At 41.9% G+C, this 23,510-nt stretch overlaps 3 protein-coding genes and 1 long non-coding RNA gene across 7 annotated transcripts; 2 read left to right on the forward strand and 2 right to left on the reverse strand.

Annotated features, from left to right (window-relative positions):
- The first annotated feature begins 1,576 nt into the window (after window positions 1-1,576).
- LOC105191044 (adenosine 3'-phospho 5'-phosphosulfate transporter 1) lies at window positions 1,577-4,743 on the forward strand. The gene is made up of 8 exons (XM_011154146.3): window positions 1,577-1,608; window positions 1,917-2,125; window positions 2,222-2,430; window positions 2,560-2,784; window positions 2,966-3,116; window positions 3,212-3,423; window positions 3,508-3,633; window positions 3,721-4,743. Exons 1-8 carry the CDS (start codon window positions 1,577-1,579, stop codon window positions 3,886-3,888), a joined length of 1,332 nt encoding a protein of 443 aa, XP_011152448.1. The 3' UTR covers window positions 3,889-4,743.
- On the reverse strand, window positions 4,544-6,631 carry LOC105191033 (transmembrane protein 216). 4 transcript variants are annotated; one of them, XM_025305115.1, is made up of 2 exons: window positions 5,309-6,334; window positions 4,544-4,612 (listed from the first exon to the last, which is right to left on the reverse strand). In XM_025305115.1, the coding sequence occupies exons 1-2, from the start codon at window positions 5,633-5,635 to the stop codon at window positions 4,553-4,555; spliced, it is 387 nt and encodes a 128-aa protein (XP_025160900.1). In that variant the 5' UTR covers window positions 5,636-6,334; the 3' UTR covers window positions 4,544-4,552. The 4 variants fall into 4 exon arrangements, with proteins under 4 accessions (XP_025160900.1, XP_025160899.1, XP_011152435.1 ...); XM_025305114.1 differs by lacking the exon at window positions 4,544-4,612 and adding an exon at window positions 6,467-6,631 and having other exon boundaries at window positions 4,882-6,137; XM_011154133.3 differs by lacking the exon at window positions 4,544-4,612 and having other exon boundaries at window positions 4,882-6,137; window positions 6,213-6,334.
- Window positions 6,632-7,212: 581 nt separating this feature from the next.
- LOC105191103 (uncharacterized aarF domain-containing protein kinase 2) lies at window positions 7,213-16,636 on the forward strand. The gene is made up of 10 exons (XM_025305116.1): window positions 7,213-7,878; window positions 8,214-8,446; window positions 9,755-9,839; window positions 10,103-10,223; window positions 11,007-11,124; window positions 11,480-11,735; window positions 12,190-12,209; window positions 13,290-13,562; window positions 15,087-15,203; window positions 16,366-16,636. Exons 1-10 carry the CDS (start codon window positions 7,446-7,448, stop codon window positions 16,558-16,560), a joined length of 1,851 nt encoding a protein of 616 aa, XP_025160901.1. The 5' UTR covers window positions 7,213-7,445; the 3' UTR covers window positions 16,561-16,636.
- Window positions 14,903-16,742, reverse strand: LOC112589955 (uncharacterized). Its single transcript, XR_003113892.1, has 3 exons — window positions 16,648-16,742; window positions 16,364-16,569; window positions 14,903-15,110 (listed from the first exon to the last, which is right to left on the reverse strand). It is a non-coding gene; the product is annotated as an uncharacterized LOC112589955 (long non-coding RNA).
- Window positions 16,743-23,510: the final 6,768 nt, after the last annotated feature.

The raw sequence follows: 23,510 nt of genomic DNA on the forward strand, positions 1-23,510 counted from the left end.
GTCAAGTCATCCAGCTGTAACGCAATCCGGATCTCACATATCTGTACACGATTTACATTAAAATGCGTAAACAACTGCCTGAGCAATCACATCGGACGAATAGTTTCAATTCTGCAACGTGAGAGACGTGCTCAAGTGTGCTCGCTATAGATTGAATTTAAATATTGCGGAAGTAATCCGCTAAACCAATAAGTGTCTTACTGCGTAATTCGAACATTTAAGGAACATTTGATGCGAGGAAGGAAACAACTTGGAGTAGTGTGTGCGACAGTTTTATGAAGAAAGTCCGCGACTTTATTATACCAATCGGGTGCAACTTTTCAGCGGACTGTCTATGAAAAATCGAACGGGTGCGTCGGCGGAGGGTTGCGCGTGCGCGTCCTTGCTCCGCGCGCGAGTCATCGAGTCGGCGGATCTCCCGTGTGCTTTTTTAGACGATACCGGGTTAGTCGGCCGCCCGTACTGTACGTACGTAGTGCGTGCGTATTCGCGTCTATACTTGAACGCGAGTAAAACGTATATTGTGTTGCACACACGCGCCACGCATGCATTTGAATGCGCTTATTTCCAAGGCCGCTTGCAGCGCGCGCGCGACGATGTTTGGCGCGGCGCGGTGCAGCGAGGCGAGGCGAGGCATAACGAGAAGCAACCGCGATGCTGTCCTTCGTCGCAGAACTTTTTCATCTCCGTTAACTCTGATCGAGTTATCGTACGGCGCGCGATCGGGCGTGACGCGCGCCGAAAAGCGACGGGTTATTCGCTTGAGATTCACGAGTGCCAAATCTTTATCCGAGAACAATGAAGATCACGCGTTGCAACGCTGCAAAGAGTTTACAGTAAATTCAATATATGCACGTGATTCCCATTCTTAAGAATCGAAATTTCCGATGGTTTGAGCGAAGATTGTTCACAGTTGCTGAAATAATCAGAGTCCGTGGATGGTTCCTTTGGAATGAAATATTTATGCGCTGGCTCAGGAAGATTAAAATATTGAGTTTTATGCAAATATATTCATCGAGAACTAAAATTGAATACTAAGATCAGTCGTCAAAATAACAAACTGGAGGAAATATCGATATTTTAGAAATTTATTTGTAAAATTAGTTAGTTACTTCGAATGGTGTATTTTACCAATGAGTAAACTTGAGATTTTCTTAACAAACAACATTAGATTTGGATAAAGTAATATTCTGTTATAAAATAAACAATCAACCGTAATGCAATGTGCAACGAGTGGCCCATGGTGCCTTGAAAACTTAGGCAGCCCTGGTATCTCCCTGATGCGTGCTCGCGTTTATACGCGTGCGTCACGTATCGTATATCCACTATACACGTTTTGCTACTTGTAACGAAGAATAGAACACCATGTACAAAGCATGATAGAACCAAAAGGACAAGATAAGATTATTTACTTTTTTAATGTAAACACTGCCTATGGTTCGTAACATAATGCATAATCAGCTCTTTCGAACGTATTTCTGCCATACTCATGTGTATTAATATAAAGAGACGTGGTGCGACGAAGGTTATAGGATAACTAACTTTGCTCGTTGAAGTTTCTCATTTACGAAAAGCTATGGGAAACTTTATGCGTGACATTGTGATTTGGTACGTATTGACTTTAATTTTGTTAGAAATGTTGTAATATATTAAACGCAAGAATATTTAAGCATTAGAATATTCTGTTACTCTAGATAATGATAATTGGGGCCAAACAGTTTACGATACTCATGTGACTGTGCCTCTTATTTTTTATTTTTATACAATAAATTGTAATATATACATATACATGTATCTCATAGGACTAGCATATTATCAGCACTTATGGATTATAGCTCAAGTTTTGTTATTTTGATCAATGTGTATCTGTGTGTATGTTGATTACAATATTATAATTCAAAAAATATATTTTGTAGTGTACTGCTACTGCTTTCAGTCAGTATTATATTTGGAACCAGTGAAGTCATCAAATCACTAACAAATAATGGAGAGGAATTTCCCAAGATATCTGTATACAATTCGATTGTTCAATTATGCTTAAATTTATTGGGATATGCCACTGTACTGTTGCCTGGTTACCTCATATATAAATATGTGCGTTATACAAAATATATTCAAAAGGGTGGTAAGTATAGTAGTATCCTAGATAATTAACAATTCTAAATAATATAACACTTTCAGATATATTGAGATAATTGTAATTTAAGATATATTTGTGCAGGAAAAGGCTGTATTCCCAGATTGGTACATTCATGCTTTATGGGACATTGCGAAACTGGTCTCTTGGATTCACCTCCATATACGCCCAATACTTCTGCTCATACTCAACGTACTTTTACACAAGATGCCTTACTCTTGATATATTGCTTCTTTGGATTGCAAGTTAGTTACCTGTCATGGGGCTATTTACAGGAAAAGATAATGACACAGGTATGGATGTAGTATAAATTTTATTGGTATTTATGATATAAAGTGAAAATGATACAAGTGAAAAGGTGTTACTGTTCATTATTTGTGATTACATAAAAATTTTGTAACTCTGATATTTCGATGCTGCAGGAATATGAGGACGTTTCTGGCAATAAGGCACTGTTTCAAGATTCACAATTTCTGGTATTTGTTAATCGCATTCTCGCCTTCCTAATGTCGGGAATATATTTACTCATTAAGCATCAGCCACAGCATAAAACGCCACTCTATAAGTATGCATTTTGTTCTCTGTCAAATATCATGAGCAGCTGGTGCCAATACGAAGCCTTAAAATACGTTAGTTTCCCGACACAGGTAAAAAGATATAATCTTATATTGTAATTCACTTTTTATATTACAATTGTTTATTCTTTTTTTTTTAATTGTAAGCATTTTTCTTGCATATGTTGCTATTTGGAAGAATGAATATGTCATAAAAGAAATCTATGAGGGCTATAAAGTTTTATATATAATTTCATATATAATCATTTTCCAGGTTTTAGCTAAAGCCTCAAAAATTATTCCAGTTATGATAATGGGTAAAATAGTCTCGCGCACATCCTATGAGTATTATGAATACGTCATCGCGGCTCTTATTTCCATCGGAATGACCCTGTTTATGTTGGACAGTTCCGATTATAAAAACGGTGAGACCTCGTTTATTAGTAAATCGAGGATATTTCTTACATATGTCAACCGCGCACTGAAATTATCATTACAATAAGTTTGCGAGCGCTTTCAGATGGAGCTACTACGCTCACCGGTGTTATCTTGTTGGGAGGTTACTTAGTGTTAGATAGCTTCACGAGTACCTGGCAAAATGCGCTTTTTGTGGAATACGGCGCGACAAGTGTGCAAATGATGTGCGCGGTCAATATGTTCTCCTGCCTGTTGACTGCAATGTCTCTGTTTCAACAATCAAGCTTTCCGCAGATATTCTCCTTTATGTTAACGGTAATTAATTTATATCCCGGTACAATTCTTTGTGTGACGTCGTAGACGAGCGTAATGCTAATAATGACATTTGTTCGTTCGCAGTATCCTAGATTCATAGTCGATTGCTTGCTGATTTCGATTTGCTCGGCAAGCGGCCAGTTGTACATCTTTTACACCATTTCTAAATTTGGACCGGTCACGTTTGTCATTATAATGACCATTCGCCAGGTAATTAGTGAATATTAATTTATAAAAAAGAAAAAGTAACGACTGAACCTCGAGATAACAATGGATGATTCATGATGACTGTTGCAGGGCTTGGCAATATTATTATCCTGCTTGATCTATCATCATCAAATCACCGTTATCGGTGTGTTTGGAGTATTATTAGTATTCGGCTCCGTGTTCTTACGAATTTACTGCACAAATCGACTACATGCAATCAGAAGACGTAGAGCCGCGGCGAATAGTATAAAACATTAAGGGTCGCTCCACTTAGGCGAAATTGCTGTTGTAATTGTCATAGAAGTAGAATTCTATCGTTCGTGCGTCATAATCGCACCATTAGAATAGGATTGTAATGTCATTGTAATTAGACATATTGTCATTACAAACATTAAGATCGAGCTCCATCTCGTATCTATAATTAACTGTCATAATCTGACTTTGCATACAATATATCGCGATTGCATTTCTAATAGTTTCGAAAGATTGATCGTATCGGAGAGATAATTGTTGAAAGAGATATATAACTATAATATACGCCGTGTGTGTGCTCATAATGTATTTTGAGAGTATCAAGTTACTCTTGTGACGAGTATGCGTGTAATTTTAAGAGAAAAAGTCGCATTATGCGTGTTTCATTGACAGAGTGTGCTATGCCATTGTATTATTTATTTGAAAAATATTTATTTTGATATAAATGCGTATACAAACAAACGTGCGCGCATATTTTCTTCACCAAAGGCAAGTAACACAACACAGGGGCATATGCAGTAGCGCATATTGTTAGCCTCTTTCCTGGGGATCCTTACAGGTTTCAGCTACTCAAATATAAAGATACATGTAAGTGGCAATGTTGACAATGTAGATCAGACAAGTTACACGAGATACTAACATAAGATGGAATAATGATCCTTCCATTTTTTTATTCTTCCATAGACGAAATAAGGCTACTGGGTGGTAGATTACTCTTAAGAACGTTGTCCTACTAGAGACATTTTACATTTATAAAATTTAGATCACAAAATATCTATCATTCATCTAATTCAGTCTATGGAATGTGGATGGTATATGTACAGTGCTTTTTGGATGTTCAAAATATATGAGATATTTATACAATTGTTGAAATTCGTATTGTATACACAGAGAGAGTGTATTTCGCAGAAGATATAAAAGTATACTTCTTATTTTTGTAATACCCAGTCTTTACTTTAGGATTTAATCAAATATGTCTGCAAAAATCCTATTCTGGTATGTACATGTTTAGTATTATGTAAAATGTGTAAATTTATCTTTACATATATACATATGTATATATGTATGTGTACATATATATATGTGTGTGTTAGAGGAGATATTGTACAATATTCTGAGATTAGACTATTTTGTAGACTTAGAGGTATGATAAGAAAAATTACAAGAGGCAGAAAAGTATTCTCTATTATGTGGTGAAAAAACATTGAGGACCTTAGTCCTGTGCATGGCAAGAAACCGATAGCACACTCGGAATGGACCGTGTTAAGCATGACAAGTGCAAAGGTTGAGTGAAATCTCCCTGCTGTTGAGAGTGTATCAAATATTACTTCTCTGGAGGTGGTGGCCGATAAATAGCTATGAGGTACATAATAGAGATCACCACCTCGGATGCCAGCAAGCCTAACTGTATGCAACAAAGGATCACCTCTAGCCTGAGCACATAGTATTGCCAAAGGAGGAAATAGAGAGTCGCCAAGGAACTGGGAACGGTCAAGATTATGCCGATGAGAATCGGCAGTCCTCGTTCGGTCAGATTTCCTCTTCTACCGAGGTAGATCCTGCCAGCCTCTGTCACCATCAAGAAGAACAGTAGTGCAAACTCCGTCAGCGTTTTGGTCGCGCCTGGCGATGGCAGGTTCGCAGCCTTGAACAGACCCATGCCAAACTCGCACACGGCGAACATACCAAAGTAGAAAGAGTTCAAGTACATGAGGATCTCGTAAGTCAGCGAGGAGTTGGCTACGGTGGGCATTCTGCTAAGGTGGGTATTTCTCACCCGATGATGATGCGGATGAGTGTAGTCTGATGTGTGGCTTTACCAGCTCAATAGAAGTAGCTCTTTTCTCTCTCTCTCTCTCTCTCTCTCTCTCTCTCTCTCTCTCTCTCTCTCTCTCTCTCTCTCTCTCTCTCTCTCGCACCCCTCTCTTTTTCTGTATAAGCACTTAGTCTTCTGACGGAAACATTGTTTGTACAACTGTACCTCTTCTGGATCCCTCCTGCGTTCTTATCTGAACGCTGCCGCTTGTTCCGTAACCCCGTTCAACGTCTCTGTCTCATGGTTTTCGTTGAGACACCATTTGCGGCTCTGAATGTAACGTCTCGCGAACACGCCAGCTCGATCATGACGCAGAAACCATGTCGATCCCGGCGAATGTTCGCTCCTCCGCGCTCACCCTCGCCGGTGTGTTTATTTTTAACCACGCTGCAAAGCCATGGGAACGTTGTGAATAACCTGCGAGCGGCGCATCACAGTACTGTAAACATTGAGAAAATTATTCGTTCGTTCGTTCGTTCGGTATGTGTCTTTAAGTAATAAGGTATACCCATACGCCATTCGCCAGCTGCGTTAAGAGGAGGGGGGATTAAATGGATTGATTAGTGGATTTAAGGAAGTTGGCTATAGGCCAGAGCACAGACTTCTGCATAACGCATAATACACAACGCATAAGAGAATCAACCAATCAGAGTTCTTCATTTCTATCCTGAGGAGGGAAATTAAGAAAACTAATTGGTTTATTCTCTTATGCGTTATGTATTATGCGTTATGCAAAAGCCTGTGCTTTTGCCCTAACTCTTTAAATACGTTTATGTTGCAATTGTTGAAGGCTGCTGCATAGAGGTTCCCTGTAGCAGTAGCTCCATCCGTAGTAGAACAGTCGGAGCAACAAAGAATCCGATTCTTTAGCGAAGATGGAACATCTGAATAAGATGTGAATTGCGAAAATGATATCTTTGACGGTTCTTCGCAGTTAAATAACAGAGGAACCTCAGAGCGGATTCTATGGCGACGATTTTCCTATAACGCTGTTTTCAAGCGCCTCTATTTCAATACTGCGTAGACATACAAACTACGTAGTCAATGTCTATTATTTCTCTCAGTGGGTAAAAGGTAATGTCCACGATTTTATGGATGTCTGTAATTTAAGAATGATGACAATACCGACCGAATGATGACAAGCAAGCTCTATCTGTCATTTTCCTGTCACCGGCGAGCAAATAATTACGGCGGTAGATACAAGGCGAGATTCTCATTTATAACAGTTTCAAAGTAAAAGGAATCCAATAAATAATTTTTCGAAAGCGAATTTTCCCCTTGTTCAAATTTCCCACGCGATCAAAACTACCAGTGTGAGAGCAATGCAGGACCTTCGTCAGAACGGAGCAACGCGCCATCTATGCCGCAACTCGTGGAATTTGGTTTGATTAATTTCAGCAATTGCAATGAAACATGCTCCAATTGTCACACTTTGGACATAGAGAGATGTCTTGATTAATCGCTCGTCATTAATCCGCCTCCGTTCATTTGGCATGTCGGCAGGAATTCGATACCTCGTTTCTTCTAGCCATGGAAACGACATTCCGCGCACTTCAGTGCGAATCACTTCGCGCGGGGAACGCGCGTGGCCTCTTGAAATCTGCACTGTTTGCGATTCCGCGGCAGAAAATCGGACCGAAGACTCGCGCGACATGGACACGGACGTCGGGGAGAGCGTCGCCAGCCACGAGGTGGATTCCACGTCTCCGTCGCTCTAACGGTAATAACCGCGAGAATCGTCACGGCGATGTCGTTGCGCCCGAATCTCGTCCGATTCTTCAGACAGTCGTCGAGCAGGCTGTCATGGCGCTACCGCGACAACATCATCGCGTGTCGGAGAAAATGGCGTTGTCGGGTGTCAACGACGGTTCGCTTTCAACCGCTGATAACACGCCGGCTCGATCTCAATCTCGCTCACGGTGTCGTCGGCGGCGTCCGCCATGTCGCCCCGGCGCTTTCCCGCGTCGAGCCGGGCGTCAAGATCGAATCCGACGTGTCTTGGTCGAACGAGCGGGAGAAGATGGAGGAGACGGAGAAAGGTTTTCTGCAGGACATGCGAGAGGCGATTCTAATATTGACTAGAATCATGGTCATAAGCTCGGTCATCAGCACCCTGCTCGCCGCTTATCTGATAACGCGTTTGACGCATGCGACTTTGTTCCCCACTATCTTACGGAAAGGTGAATGTGGTTATTTTATTTATCGCGTTGCCAATAAGTCGTATCTCTCTCCGTTACCGATAAACCGGATATCCAGTAGAAATTAATAAATGGAAATTGGTGATTCTTAAGCTGCGCATTTCTCCGGGAATTCTTGAAGCGTGTCTATAGATATTCGGTAGATATCTGGAATCTTGAATCTTGAGCATTATACAACATTCTTGTACACATTCTACTTGTTGTCCTCATTTTAGTATCTCATTTGCAATCTTGTGAAATAATGTGTCAAGACATTTACATGAAATTATAGGATTGGATAAGGATAAGCTGAGAACGAGAACCGCGCGCTTTTGCAGGTATCGAGTTCCTCGGACCGATCTTCGTTAAATTCGGCCAATGGATATCCATACGGAGGGACATCTTTCCGCGGGACATCTGCGACTGCCTGTCTCAACTCCAACAAAACGTGACGCCACATTCTTGGCTGTACACAAAGCGCCTGCTTAAAGCCACGTACGGCTCTTCCTGGCGGGACTTGTTCGTGAAGTTTGATGACGAAGGACCAATCGGTTCGGGATGCTGTGCGCAGGTATGCCGGTGAAATACGATACGAGGATGAACTCTACCTACCACGATGTATTCGACGCAGTTATGTAATACGCAGTGAGATGTATACTCCTTTTTTAGAGTTTTCTTCTCGGTTTCGCGTCGCAAAGTGCACGGTTGTGTAAAATTTGAAGGAACATATCCATTCTCTGATTCTCCGTACATGAAATAAATTCAAAAAATAAACCCAAAAAAAGTATTCTATTTGTAAAGTGACTTTTCCCATAGTCTCATATTCTAAGCAAAGCTTTTTACAAGAAAAGAATTTCTCTTTCGATAAAGCGATTAAAGTGAACCATTCATCTAAGATTTATTAGATATTATTCTAACTGTTTTCCTCTTACTTCAAGAGAATTTCCTCTTATATCAATTAATCTTCCTCTTATACGAAGAAGAATATGCTGATTTGAATGTCCACTTCTCATGTTCTGTCATGCTCTACCTCCAGACATGAATGAAAAAATAATTATATGCTCATGGGTCAGAATATTTGGAACGCTTTTTAAAAAAAGATATGTGTGTTACTGTAATATATAACGAAGATAATTTACTCATATTTGGTCAAATACAGTTTATAATCTATTGCAAGGAGTTGAATAACTTCTTCTTTCTTTTAACTATGTTACATACAATTGGTTATGATGAACATCTTTATAGTTGTGAAGTCCACAAGAAAACTGATTGGAAATTTATTTATTATAATGATTTTATTTCATTCGTGCCTACTTATTGTAGAATTGGAGTCAGAAGTATATATATATATATATATATATATATATATATATTTCGCTATACATTATAATAATTTTTTCGAATTATCTAGTATAATCAGTAAGAATAAAATTTAGTGAGAATAAATAATAATTCTCTTAAAAGATTAAATAATCTGTATAATATAAATATAAAAGGAAATTTATACACAGAAATTTATTAAAATTTATTAAAATCAATTTAATTTGCATTATATGACATGTAACATATAATTCCTCTAATTTTAAGAATAATGTGTTTATAATATTTTCCTCTTAATCTTAGAGGAATCCTCTTGAGGCCACATATAAGAATAACATCCTCTAAAATTTAGATGATTCCGCTTGTTCTGAAGTCACTTTTTTTGGGTGTTGTGTGATCGTATTTAAACTAAATAAAAAATTAATTAAATTTGAATTTTGATTCTTATACCGTTCTTGAATTGCGTTCTTAGTTGCATAAGAAGACGTTCGCGGCTCTCGATGAAATTTGTACGATAATTCTACGACGAGAACTACATGTTTCCCAAATAAATTTGCAGGTGTACAAGGCGTGGATCGACTTGAACGAGATCACGGGCGTCGCAGTGGCGGCAAGAGATTCCCGAGTGTCACGTTTCGTGGAAAGTAAGTTTAGAAAGTGTTTTCACTTCGCGCGTAACGTCGGTGCGATAGAAACTTGCGCGAGCGACTTCACGCGCGGGGCCGTCTTCTTATTCTCCTTCTTTTTTCGCGCATTACATTTCGCTGTCGTTCGTTCTCGAAACACATAGTTCGGGAGAAATATCGCGCAGAATTTATGCGGCGTGAAATACCTTTGCTTAACGCGCGTACATAGCAGCTGGAGTCGATTGCAGAACAAGCAGATCGTTCTGTATGGGTGATTTTAGACGAAACTCCCGATGAAAATGACAAAAACGACGTGGCCGCTCCTGCCGGTCCGCGCGCGGCCAGGAAATTGCAAGCCGTAGCGGTAAAAGTGTTGCATCCTGGAATCAAAGGCCAACTCAAGTACCTCCTTTAAGATACCGCGAAGATAACATTTAATAGTCTTTCCCGGCAACGTTCAATCGCGCCGCCGATAAGAGCCGCGTTATGAACCGTGGATGTTTATACTTCTGTTGCAATCATACAGGGTGTCTCGCCGTTACCGCGCGTCCACGTTCAATGACTGATTTCTCGGTCATTCCGATCCGTTGATCTTCCACTCCGCGAGAATATCGGAAGCGGGTCGCTTTTTCTTTTTTTCGAACGCGTTCGGATATATTAGGGACACCGGGAAGTCTTTTCGTCTTTTAAAACCTTCAATTTCCGTCATTATTATTATAGTACGGGTTCTTAATTTTAATCCAGAATTAATTTAAATTCCAGGTTAGTTAACAACATTTCTTTCTTGTGTATATCAACTTTCATTAAGATCGAACTTACTCTTGGAAAATGGCAGCGTTTGCATCAAGTGAAGAACACGGAAAAACGAAGAGACTTTCCGGCTAATAATATCTCCGCAATTAACGTCTCCGGCTAATAATAGACCCCTAATAATATCTCCGCAATTAACGGAATCGACATTCTATCGAGGTGTTCTATTCTCTGCTTGAAATCAACCGAAGCACACAGCGTTTCGTCCATTCGTGCTCTCAAAGCTTGCTTCGCGAAACTGGGTCTTACGCTTAATCGCGAAACACTCTGAACAATTATTTGTGCCCCGGACATCCTTGCCGAGGGTTCCGAGTTAGCCGGGCTTCTACTAAACAGCAACGACGGGACACCCTGTATACCCACTATTCGCTTCAGAAGGGACATCGCGATAATGCACGGCCTTTGCAAGTGCGCCACGTACTTCATACCGGAACTGCATTGGCTCAGTCTCACGGATTGCATCGACGAATTCGCGCGGATAATGCAAGACCAAGTAATTTTGCAACACGCATATTTCCCACGACTCTCTCCCGCATCTCCTATGTAATCTGGAAAAAAAATCTCGTTATAACGAACTCCGGCGGCGGGATTCAAGTCCCTCCGCTGGGATTGAGAGAGACAAAGAGAGAGAGAGAGAGAGAGAGAGAGAGAGAGAGAGAGAGAGACTCGTTGAAGCCGGCATAGTAATTCCGACTCGAGTTCGCGCACGGCGAGATCGGCGCCGAACAATTGCTCTCTCTCTCTCTCTCTCTCTCTCTCTCTCTCCCTCTCTTTCTCTCTCCCTCGCGGAGAGAAGCGGGAGAATGTAACTCCGCGCTTGATTAAATCGTGCGCGATTGTTTGCCAAGGTTGATATGCGACTGGAAGCCACGAATCTCGCGAGATTCTCAGCGAACTTTTCGAGGAGGCGCGACGTCGTGTTTCCGTACCCGTACGCGCAACTGACCGGTCGTCGGATACTCGTGGAGACCTTCCACGAGGGCTCGCCGATATCCGACTACCTTGAGCATAATGATGCCGCCTTGCAGCGGAAGCTTGCCAAGATAGGAATCACGATGGTGCTCAAAATGGTTGATATGCGCCAATTTAGGATTACTCTTTTGAATGTAACTTAAGCGTACCTAGTTTGCAAACCCAGCACTCGAAATGTCGTGCGCGACTCAAGAATCTCGAACAGACGTGCTTGGATTTGCACTGATTGTTCGATGCACGTGTGTCAAACGTAACGTAACGTAACCTCTCCTCAAGTTGCCCAAGTTTTGTCCTCAATTTCGAGCGACTCATCCATCGCTCGAATGGGATTTCAAGGAACTTAGAAGAGCGATTATTTTTACCTCGATCAAATCCAAATGTAATTATTAAGAGGTTGAAATAGTTCTGGTTATCCCCTAGCGATAGATGGTTTTCGTAACAAGTTAATGGTTAGTACGAATATTGAAATCCGGCACCACTGAAAGATTTGACATTTCTCTATGACATGAGATAGTTTGCGCACTATTGTTACTGATAGTTTCATTATTTATACGCGTTTAAAATGGATCATACAAAATTGCATTACCGACATTCATTACTTTTTTTGTTTGATTTGAAAAAATCGGCAACTGAAGCTTATGAGATGCTTGTTACAACTTATAGTGATCAGACTCCATCGTATTTCCAACTAAATTTTGGTTTCAACGATTCAAAAGTACAAGTCAACCAAAAAGATTCGGAGATTCTGAATTGCAAGCGTTATTGAATGAAAACACCGCTCAAACGAAAAAAATAAAATTGGTTGAACAACTCAACGTCGATAAATCAATTTCTAAACGCCTACACGCCATGGAAAAAATTCAAAAGGAAGACAAATGGATTCCACATGAATTCAGTGAAAATGCCACTGCAAATCGTTTGAATATCACCATGTCTTTACTTGCCAGACAGAAAAAAAGAGAGTTTTCTGTGACGAATTGCAGCTGGAGTGATGAAAAGTGGATTTATTTTAATAACCCAAAGCGAAAAAAATCATGGGTTGATCCAAGACAACCATATCGACCCTAAATCAGAATATTCGCGGTCACAAAGCAATGCTCTGTATTTGGTGGGATATGGAAGGCGTGGTGTACTATGAGCTTCTAAAATCGTATGAAACAGTTACGAGAGAGTGATAGCAACAATTGAACAAATTGAATGATGAATTGATGCAAAGAAGGCCAGTGATAGCCAGCAATAGACACAAAGTGATTTTTTTGCATGATAATGCTCGTCCACATGTTGCTTCAATTGTTAAACAAACATTATTAGAGTTCGAATGGGATATCTTTCCGCACGTACTCTCCAGACCTAGCACCCTCTGATTACCGTCTCTTCTTCCGACCGATGCAACACGCTTTGGCAGATATACACTTCAATAATTACGAGGATGTGCAAAAATGAGTGTCCGATTGGATTGCTTCGAAAGACAGATCGTCCTATCGTCGCGAAATCGCTATGTTGCCAGAAAGATGGGAAAAAGTCACAGCTAACGACAGCAAATATTTTGATTGGAGTAAATTCAACCATTCCTTTAAAATAAAAATAAAAAATTGACACAATAAGAAGAACCAGAATTAATTCAATCTCCTAATAGATTTGGATTAGATTTGGTAGCGCGATGGGGGTGGGGGGGGGGGAAATTAGAACCACGAATCACGAGATAAGTCGCGCCGTCCGATGTTGCAGGTATTTCAAGATAACTTCATACACTGTGACTTGCATCCGGGCAACATTCTAGTCGAACAAGCAGTCGTCCCGAAGGCAGGCTTGTTTAGCACCTTTCGGCGGGTCATTACCCCTAATTACGTGGCGGACGGCCCACGCTTGATTATATTGGACTGCGGTTTAGTGGCATCGCTGAACGATCGCTGCCGACGAAATCTCCGAGACGTTTTTCATTCCGTGCTAATGGGAAACGTAAGCCGAACAGATAGCTATTCTTTATTGACACGCTCTCCCTCCGTGCTTTCTCACTCGGTATCTGCGAGAAGAAGCCGAGAGAAATCGAGACGAGACGAGCGTGTTCATCTTTTATCGAAAACATTTTTCACAATATATTCTACTTTGTGCTCATGGCAAATGTTATCTTTTTTTATTTTTCATTGACACACACGTTTCCGCTTTTTTTCTTTTGGTCTTGCGGAAGAGAATCAACATATTTTCTATCTAATGTTGAAACGGGAAGTAGCCGAGCACAGTGGGCCATCTCCGTGTGATAACGTCGCGACGTCTCAATTAAATTAAATTTGAACGTAAGAAAATTTTGTGTCTCGCTTTGAATTTTCTTTCGTCGGACTTTTGTAACGTGTCCATTTTTAATTCTCCCCTCTCGCGTGCGAGACTTAATTGGAACGATTCCTCATTGTTTCACAGTTTATTTTTCATACACCCAAAAAGAAGTATTATATTTAAGTGATTTTTTCCTATAGTCTCATATTCCAAGCAAAGCTTTTTACAGAAAAAGGATTCCTCTTTCGATAAAGCGATTAAAGTGAATCATTCATCTAAAATTTATTAGATATTATTCTAACTGTTTTCCTCTTATTTCAAGAGGATTTCTTATTATATTAACTAATTTTCCTCTTATATGAAGAGGAATATATTGATTTGAATGTCGGCTTCTTTTGTTCAGTCATGCTCTACCTTCAAACATGAACGAAATAATATGCTCATGGATCAGAATATTTAGAACCCTTTTTAAAAAAGACATGTGTGTTGTTGTAACATATAACGAAGATAATTTACTCATATTTGGTCAAATACAGTTTATATAATCTATATAATACAGTTTAAATAATCTATTGCAAGAAGCTGAATAATATATGTTTCTTTTTACTATATTTCATACAATTGGTTATGATGAACATCTTTATATTGTAGCTGTGAAGTCCGTAACAAAACTGATTAAAAATTTATTTGTTATGATAATCTTATTTCATTTGTACCTATTTATTATAGAATTAGAGCTAGAAGTACATTTATACATATATATATATATATATATATTATTTTTCGCTATATATATATATATATTATAATAATTCTTTCAAATTAACCAGTATGATCAGTAAAAATAAAGTACAATAAGAATAAATAATAATTCTCTTGTAAAACGATTAAATAATCTGTGTATAAGAGGAAATTTATATTAAGATTTGCATTATATAACACGTAATATATAATTCCTCTAACTTTAAGAATAATGTGCGTTTACAATATTTTCCTCTTAATCTTAGGGGAATCCTCTTGAGGCCATATATAAGAATAAAATCCTCTAAAATTTAGCTAATTCCGCTTGTTCTGGGTGTACGACATTTCTTTTTGCAAAGTAGATTCTTACGAGGATCGTTTGTGCACATCGTTGATGCACCCAATGGCTCACCTCGTTCGTTATTTCTCACCGCTCAAGCAATCGATACTGAAGGTAAAACATTGCGTTAGGGTGAAATGGCGGCCGAGTATATCCTGAAACACAATTCGTACATGACTCTCGATCCAGATGGCTTCAGGCGCGCGATAAGGAACATCGTGAGAGCCCATTACAGCAGACCGTTTAACGTTAGTAGAGGCGACATTGCGTACGCCGACGAGGTTCGCGAATCGCGCTGGCACCGCAATGTCCTCGTCGCATCGCGGATGTCGACGCGATCCGCGCCAGATTGTCATTAATTTCTTAGACGTCGCGTTGCTTCTCGGAACCGATCTGTCTCACTTTCCTTCTCTCTCTCTCTCTCTCTCTCTCTCTCTCTCTCTCTCTCTCTCTCTCTCTCTCTCTCTCTCTCTCTCTTTCTCTCTCTCTCTCTCCCTTCGTACACCACGTAATGCCACCACGTAGTCTGCAGGCGGTCGCTAAATATTGCGTGTATACGCGCATCGGAGTACCGCTCTGCCCTCGGTTTCGGGTTGCGACGAATTATCACAGAGTGCACAGAGCGGACGTCGTGTACGAGGCGGCTGTGATTATATAGCGAGCACGTCGCTATATGCCATTAAGATCGCGCGGATACAATCAGAATCGATCGGCCTCTGAATAAACGTATCACGATGGGAACGACGGCCGGCGTAGTCGCGACAAGCAATTACGCGGCGTATCGCGTATTAACACGCGGCGCGGGAGAGGCTAACCAGTTTTTAATACCGGTACTATAACGCTGATAATGGATAATTGCAATTATTACGGCTCCTGCAGATAGCCTGCTGCTTATTCGGAAAAAAGAAAAATCCGCCGCGCCGACATTTCCGATTCATTCGTGTAACAAATTTGTACCCGACGAACAGAGGGAGGTGGCTGACCGTGGAAATTTATTTTCTTCTCGTGACACGCGAGACGTTCTCTTCAGTTCTTCTGCCGCCTGCTAAACGGTCCGCGTTATTGTATTTGCGTTTGAGTAATTCAACTTTGCTGTGTTCGCTTTATTCGATAATTTTTAGTTTTCGTTTCCCTCTTTGATCACACACAGAGTCGGTCGTTTTGTTTCTCAGATTGACAGGCGTGTAGAATGTGTGGCAATTTGCGATTGTTCTCGAGAACGCGAAATTCATTCTCACGAAACTGGAGAATCTCGCGACTCGCGACGGAGAATTTGTCGTTAAAATTGTCGATAACTGCGAATTTGCTAAACGATAATTTGCGAGACGCTCTTGTCATTTAGCAAATTAAAAAAAAAAAGACAACAAAAGGAACAACGATCACACGCACGATCCTTTCGAATGCTCACAGGTGAATGCGAATACCGTTGTGACGGAATTGTTTTCCGCGATGGTCCATCATCGAGTCAAGCAGGACGCGTCCTTCAGCAGCGCGATCCTCAGCGTGCTGATAGTCGAGAGTCTCGGCCGACATCTGGATCCTAAGATCGACATTTTCGCGGCGATCCTGCCTTTCGTCGTCAGCAGTACTATATATGGCGTTTGAAACGAGATTCTAAATAAAGATACACCGTTAACACGAACGAGCGAGAGGATTCCTTGAGCAAGCGTGTTCGTGCGCGTTAATGTTTACCTTCCTCAAATCTTCTCTTTTTAGGTTCTCACACCGATGTCCTCCGTTCGATGTCCGACAATTTAGAAAAAAATCTGCTTACTGTGACTTTTCAATCTTTATCATTACAATCTCTTTGTGTCTCTGCAATTAGATTTTGCGTTAAAATTATCGATACAGAACTTCCTTAAAATTAAGCGAAGAATAAAATGTCACTTTTTCTTAAGCTTAATTTGTTAATTTTCGTTAATTTTCGTAAGAAAACGAGAGCACGGAGAAAGACACGGAAACTCGGAAATTCAGTTTGTTGAGTAGTTAACAATTTCCCAGATCGACCGAGCTATCTCCAATCAGAAGGACATCCGTCGGCTTTCGGAATATCTTGTGCAACATAACGCGCATAATTATAGAATGTTTTCGTTACATTCGCGTTACCTCGTAACGAGACTCGCCGGGCATTATATATGTCATGTATCGCGAGTAAATTTATTCGCGTTGCATAATAAAATCGGCCGAGCGATACGGTTCCGAACGGGAGGGAACCTCGGGCGAATTCCAGCTTTAATAACGCGGCATTAAAAGCATTCGTGGAGCGAAGGAGAAGGAGCGAGAGAGAGAGAGAGAGAGAGAGAGAGAGAGAGGGGAAGAAGGGTTAAAAGGGGAAAAAAGAAAGAAAAAAGGAAGGCAGAGGGGACACTCATTTTAAAACGAACCACCGCGCCGTGTAATCGCATCCGACAGAATTCCGGCGAGTGACCAGTTGTCCGTGATCGCTTCCTGGTTGGTCGGTCGGTCGGTCGACCGACTCGATCGTCTCTCTTCAACGTGGCGATCACGCCGCGTCTCTCGCATGTGTTACACGTGTGCACGCGTATAACACACTTGCGTCCGCGCGTCCGTGTACGTATACGTGCGCACCGCGAATATAATGTGTACAGGTTTACCGCTTCGAGAGAGAGAGAGAGAGAGAGAAAGAGAGAGAGAGAGAGAGAGAGAGAGAGAGAGAGAGAAAGAGAGAAAGAGAGAGAGAGAGGCAGGGAGCCGGACTATTAATCGCGAAGTGAGCTTCTTCCTTTTACAAAAATCCCGTGATTTATGGAGTTATGAATACGTCGCGGGCGCAACGGCTGCGACGCTGGGGTGGGCTGGCGATTTCGTTAGCATACCTGCGGCGAGGGGAAGGGGGGAACTCTCTTTTGAAAAACCGTCGACCTCGCGTGTTTCGGTAAACATCGCGACAGCGCGACTCTCGCGCCCCTAACTTTGAATTCACTCGAAGAGCGGCGTAAACAAAGCGATTGAAACTGACACATTTCCCCGAGCATGGGATCTTGAAGCTATGTATGTCTCATCTCTATTATTTTTTTATCTTTCTCTATTATTTATTTTTTAATTTTAATTTTTTCATTCGCATGCGCTGGATGCCGGCGCCGCGCGGCGTTGCATCGGCGCGTCTTATCGAGTCACGAATGAAGCATGATTAATTGCAGTTGAAAAGTCGGCAGAAGAATCACACACGCGCCTCGAATTACATACATTTTCGCGATTACCATCTTACCGTCGCGGTCGCGAACGTTTGGCATGTATCTCGCACTTTGTTGCTAATTATACGCGGATCAGTCTCGCGGGATATTCTTGGGGTCGTGCTTTGTTGATTAGACATTTTTGATTCTTTTTTCCTCTGTTTCGAGGTGAACACAAGCACGAAAGCGGACACTTTGTCACGCGTGCGTCTCTCCGGACGCACAGGTAAGATTCCAAGCGACATGGGTGAACGATCGAACGTGATTCGTCGTGACACATCGAACGTCGGGCGTCGGGTGTACAGATTCGAGATCCGATTAGCGTACGCGATCGCTTCTAATGTACGTACAATCGGCCCCGTGTCACGCATTGTATATTTCGCGAGCGATTTTCAGATGCCCCCCTTCATACCGCGTCCTTTATGTAATCGTAGATAACAGATTGTAGATAATCTAACAGTAAGCCAGGCGATATACAGTCGACTGCAAAAACCAGTTCTCCGACCGCGGTCGGAGGTTTTAGACGAATGTCACATTCCACATAGTAAGTTATACGACAGCGGGAACATATATTTCGACGGTTATCTTCTCCTTCGTGAATCTCTGGATTTACGTCCACGGCCACGTGTCGGCTCCGGATAACGCGTAACGTGGGAACAAGTATGGCACAGATATTCGGGCACGATCGATCGCCCGCTCGCGTTGCGCACATCCGCGCGCGAGAGAGCGCGAACGATAAGGATATCTCCGAAATTAATTGGCCGCTTCATCGAGAGATCACTTCTTCTTTCGCGTCGCTTTACACAACAGCGCGGCGCGACGCATCGCTCGCGAGAGAGATAAGATATACGTTCTCCGTCGTCTCGAGATCGACCCGCGAGATCGTTGCGCGCGGTGCGTGTTTTCTGCAAGTCCTAATTTTGCCGGATTAACGAGGCAATTCGACAGACGTCAGGGACGAAGCCGTGATTGTCTCCTTCGCGAAAGAGAAATCGCGTGATCAATCGCGTGATCAATCGTTTGGGGACGTCGACATACAAGCAGGTTCCTAAACTTTTTAGAATTTTATCATCACGTATACTTGTCTATAATCTTTACGTCATTAGTGATTTTAATCGTATTTTTTTTTTTTTATTGATTTGATTTTAATCGATGAAAATTATTTTTATCATTCAACGTAGTAGATTATGCACAGTTGCAGGAAACTTCATTCCCCGGGTAATTAATAACAAGTTACCTGAGTTTATACTCGCTCACGATGGAGAGTATTAACATGAAATTTCGAGACGCTTGGAAATTTATGGGCTTCTCTCTTTTCTAATTATATACTCTGATTATTTTTATTATAATCTTAAATATCCTCCCGGTTTCCATTAAACGCATTCTCGATACGTAAAGTACTCGTGTTGCAAGAGGAACATTTGAAATTTCTCTCGCGATATATATAATATATAAATATAAAATACATAACTAGCCTGTCTCGGTCTTCTCTAATATGAAAATACGATACGATTTGTTTGGAATCTCGCCCGCGTCTTCGCGGGTTCTTCGCTCGATGGATGACCCTGCGATTCGACTCGTAATTGCTGAAAAATATTTGTCGAGGTACACGAGAAGTCGAAATCGGTATTACGCGATACAGGAATATCTCGCGGGGTATCGCGTGTTCTGCGGGATTTCATTGGGAGCTTCGGCTCGCCGCGACTTTTTCGGCACTGCGGATCGTGAACGGCGAAGTCGCGTTTTTCTGCCCGCTTCACGTGAGACACGCACGTCGCGGTTCTGTCGTGGTTTATTTATGCGTGCGATTATTTCACACCACAAGAACAGATGTTTGCGCGTATACAGGGTGTGCTAGACCTACCGGGTGTCCCTTCGCGGTCGCGGCTAATAGAGATGAAACTAAACGATGACACGGGGTCATCGTTTCGACGTCGATCAAGTTACCGAGTTATTTTACAGAATTCCGTCACCAATCACTTTCGTCCTTTTTTCTTCTCAAGTAACAAAAACAGATCATTTCAATTTCTTTCTTCTTCCCTTCTTAAAAAAAAACAGGCGCCGATTACTATCTTTTCTTCTTATTTTTCTTCGAAGACACAAATCACATCTGAAAGCGGTTTGAAGAGTTCGAAGGAGAAAGTGAGCGCACTGTTCCGTCCTCGGACTCCGTCATTTTGAATCTTACATACATAATATTTTATTCTGATTTATCCTCTTAGTTAATTCGCGCGGCGTTCTATTTTTATCCTCCTCCTCCTCCTCCTCCTCCTCCTCCTCCTCCTCCTCCGAGAGAGAGAGAGAGAGAGAGAGAGAGGAACAGATACTTACTCTGTTATTTATATCTTTAGCTTCATTGTATATGCTAATATACAATGTCGCGCGACAACGCGCGCTTTGGTCAGAGAAAACGAAAGCCGGCCGCGGCCGCAATTAGCAAGGACTCGCGCGCATTTATCTCCCTTTCGTGGGCGCTCTTAATCGGCGTGCTCACGCGCTCGCGCGCATTCTCGCTTATCCCGGTTTATTAGAGGGAACAATACGGAATGCGCGCGCCCTGCGGAATTGCAATTTATGCGTTCAGCACGCGCATTACCGCTCACCTGAGCGGTATCGCGGCTGACCGTAGTGCGTCGTAAAGCATCTCGCCGGGGCTGTCGCGGCTAGAGCCGGTCGATCCATAGAGCATCCGGCGTTTCTTCTTCTTTTTCTTCCTCTTCTCCTTCGTCCTGTCCCGTCCCGTAGATAATTCCTCTGTCCATCTGGCAGGTTACACAGATTAAGTCGAAAGATAGCGGGGGAAGCCGTTGGGGGAGAAAAAAAGGATAACGTCTCGTAAAGCGTTCAATCGCTCGCAGCGGGAGGCTTTAAACGCTCCTGGCCGAAAAACGGGGGAAGGGGAGGAAGAAATCTCGAAATTACGGGTTTGGTAATCACGGGACGAGAAGTGGTACTCGGAAAAGCTGCGGTGATAAGTAATTGCCTAAGGGGAACCAAGTCTTATGTAAATTTCGTCGCAGAGGCTGCAATCGAGTTGGAACGAATAAGAATTACCTTGTCGACGTCATATATGTTTCTCTAATAATGGAACATGTTTATTAATAGATACATTGTATATTAGTTAACTAACACGCTCGCAGGGCAAACGTATCTAGCGTAAACTTTGTAGAATGATTTCAAGTTATTCTCTCACAAGTTTCATGATAATATAATAAATAACGTAAAGTTTTCTCAAGTGCAATAACAAAATCTTACTGAAGAGATCAAGTCGGTCGGTTCGCCATGCATAGCCCCGAAATTGAGTTCTTTCAACCCAATTCGAGGTATTTCGATCTTTTCCTTTTCTTCTTCTGTTTTCTTCTTGATAACGCAGTTGCAAGTTTCGCGGGACTCGCATCCCGCCACTGTCCACTTCTCACGCGTGGATAATATTTTTTCGAGAAGTACGGTTCAGATTAAGAGTACGTGTTACGCGTTAAAAAGACGCGACATTCCACGGCGATCTTACGTAATGTATCGAAGGAGACTTCAAGAGGCGACCGCGCGCCCACGGCCACGGCCAGGACACGAGATGCGCCCTTTTTTCAACAGCCTCCTTAATTGCGCGCGCTAACGGTACGGCTCATAAATTAGCGTTGGCGCTGAGAAAGAATTCTTCGCGCGTTCTTCTCCTCGAACGCCTCGATTCCGACGGCGCACAGTGGAAAAAATCAGTCAGTTTTTGAACAAAAATCCACCGACAACAGAAAACCCCATCGATTTTAATGAAACTTTTTTTAAAATACTCGCAAAGGATCCTGCTACAAAGAGGTATTGCTATAAATGAGTTAAGACTCGAACTAACCTCACAAAAATTTACGTAAATTTGACACATTAACTTATTAAGGCCCATCCTTAGACCAGTAGAGATATGAAAAAAGTAACCTCTGGGTTTCTGGCATGGGTCCTAGCTGCTGATTATTGGGGCTCTAAATTGGTTGGCAAAAATATTTTTTAAACAAATTAAGAAAAATTAATTTAACTTAACTTGAAGTTATAAGTTAAATTATAAATTACGAGTTAATTTTGTAAACAAATTTAATAAAATTAATTTTACTTAATTTGTTTGCAACAATTCGTTTAAAAAAATTTTTTTTCAACCAATTTGAAGCACCTAGCAATAATCATTGCTAGGACCTTTGCAAGTATTTAAAAAAAAGTTTCATTAAAATCGATAGAGTTCTCTGTTGTCGGTGAATTTTTATCCAAAAATTGGCTTATTTTTCGCACTGTATAGCGATTCTCGAGGCTGAATTCACGCATCTCATCGTCGCTTGTCCTGAGAAAAGAGAAGAGGGGAAAAAAGATCCGCAGAGGCGACCAACTAACTAACATTCGTTCAGTGGGGAACGAGGGAAACTGGTTTCAAAACAAAGTTGCGTACGGGGGGGAAAAAATTCTCTAACGTTTGGAATTTGACAATGTCATCGTGTGCGCACACGCACGCACGCGGACGCAGATCGAGAGATTTGCGTATCGGGAGCGACACCTACTTACTTAGATATTGCAAAATGAAAACGGGTTAAAAAAAAGTCGCGCTAACGGAACGGCGCGGGGTTAAAACCGTCATATTGCGATACTTCCTCGGTCGGTTGGGTCGAATCGCCGTTTAAAAAGGAGGTCGCGTTAGATCGTAGAAATCGATTGTGTCGCTTATTAAATCGCTAGTCATTTTGCGTTTCTGCGGCGCATTTTTGAGCCTAGTTAAGGAAACTTAGCTCCGGCCAGGCGCATACGCAATCAGAGAAACACGACCGACGCGTACCACCGTACTTCGAGATTAACCCAATCGTGCGTGCGCGTGTCGTTAATATGCATACTTTACATTTATTTATATGCACACGTCGGACGCCCACACGTTGCTACCGAACACGCTCTACAAAGTTACGAGAGACACCACTACCATACCACCGTCGTGCTCGTTTCACTCGGTATATTCGATACCTGAGATAGAGGAACGCGACCAGTCGTCGTCGTGTAATACTCAGCGTAGAAAAACGATTTGACACGATTTGACACGAGCGATAATTTGCAGAAGTTTGGGACTCGCTTCTCGCGAGAGTCGGAATAGCCGGGGCTCTTCGTATCCAGCGGCTCTACGGTGTTTCGTGTATTACTTCCTCATATACCATACCGTATCTCTCGCGCGGTCTATGCCGTCCTGGCGCGCTCACGACCGTTTTATTTCGTTCGATTCGAAACGAGTTCCAATCGACGTCTCATTCCACGTGTTCACGCCCCCTACACGCGATAGAGCTACATCATTTCCCCCTGACCCGGTCTAGCCCGTTCTATGCGGTCGTCCGTTCCACTCCGGACACA

The sequence above is a fragment of the Harpegnathos saltator genome, unplaced genomic scaffold (genome assembly GCF_003227715.2).
Source record: "Harpegnathos saltator strain DR-91 unplaced genomic scaffold, Hsal_v8.6 scaffold674, whole genome shotgun sequence".
Taxonomy (NCBI): Eukaryota; Metazoa; Arthropoda; class Insecta; order Hymenoptera; family Formicidae; genus Harpegnathos; species Harpegnathos saltator.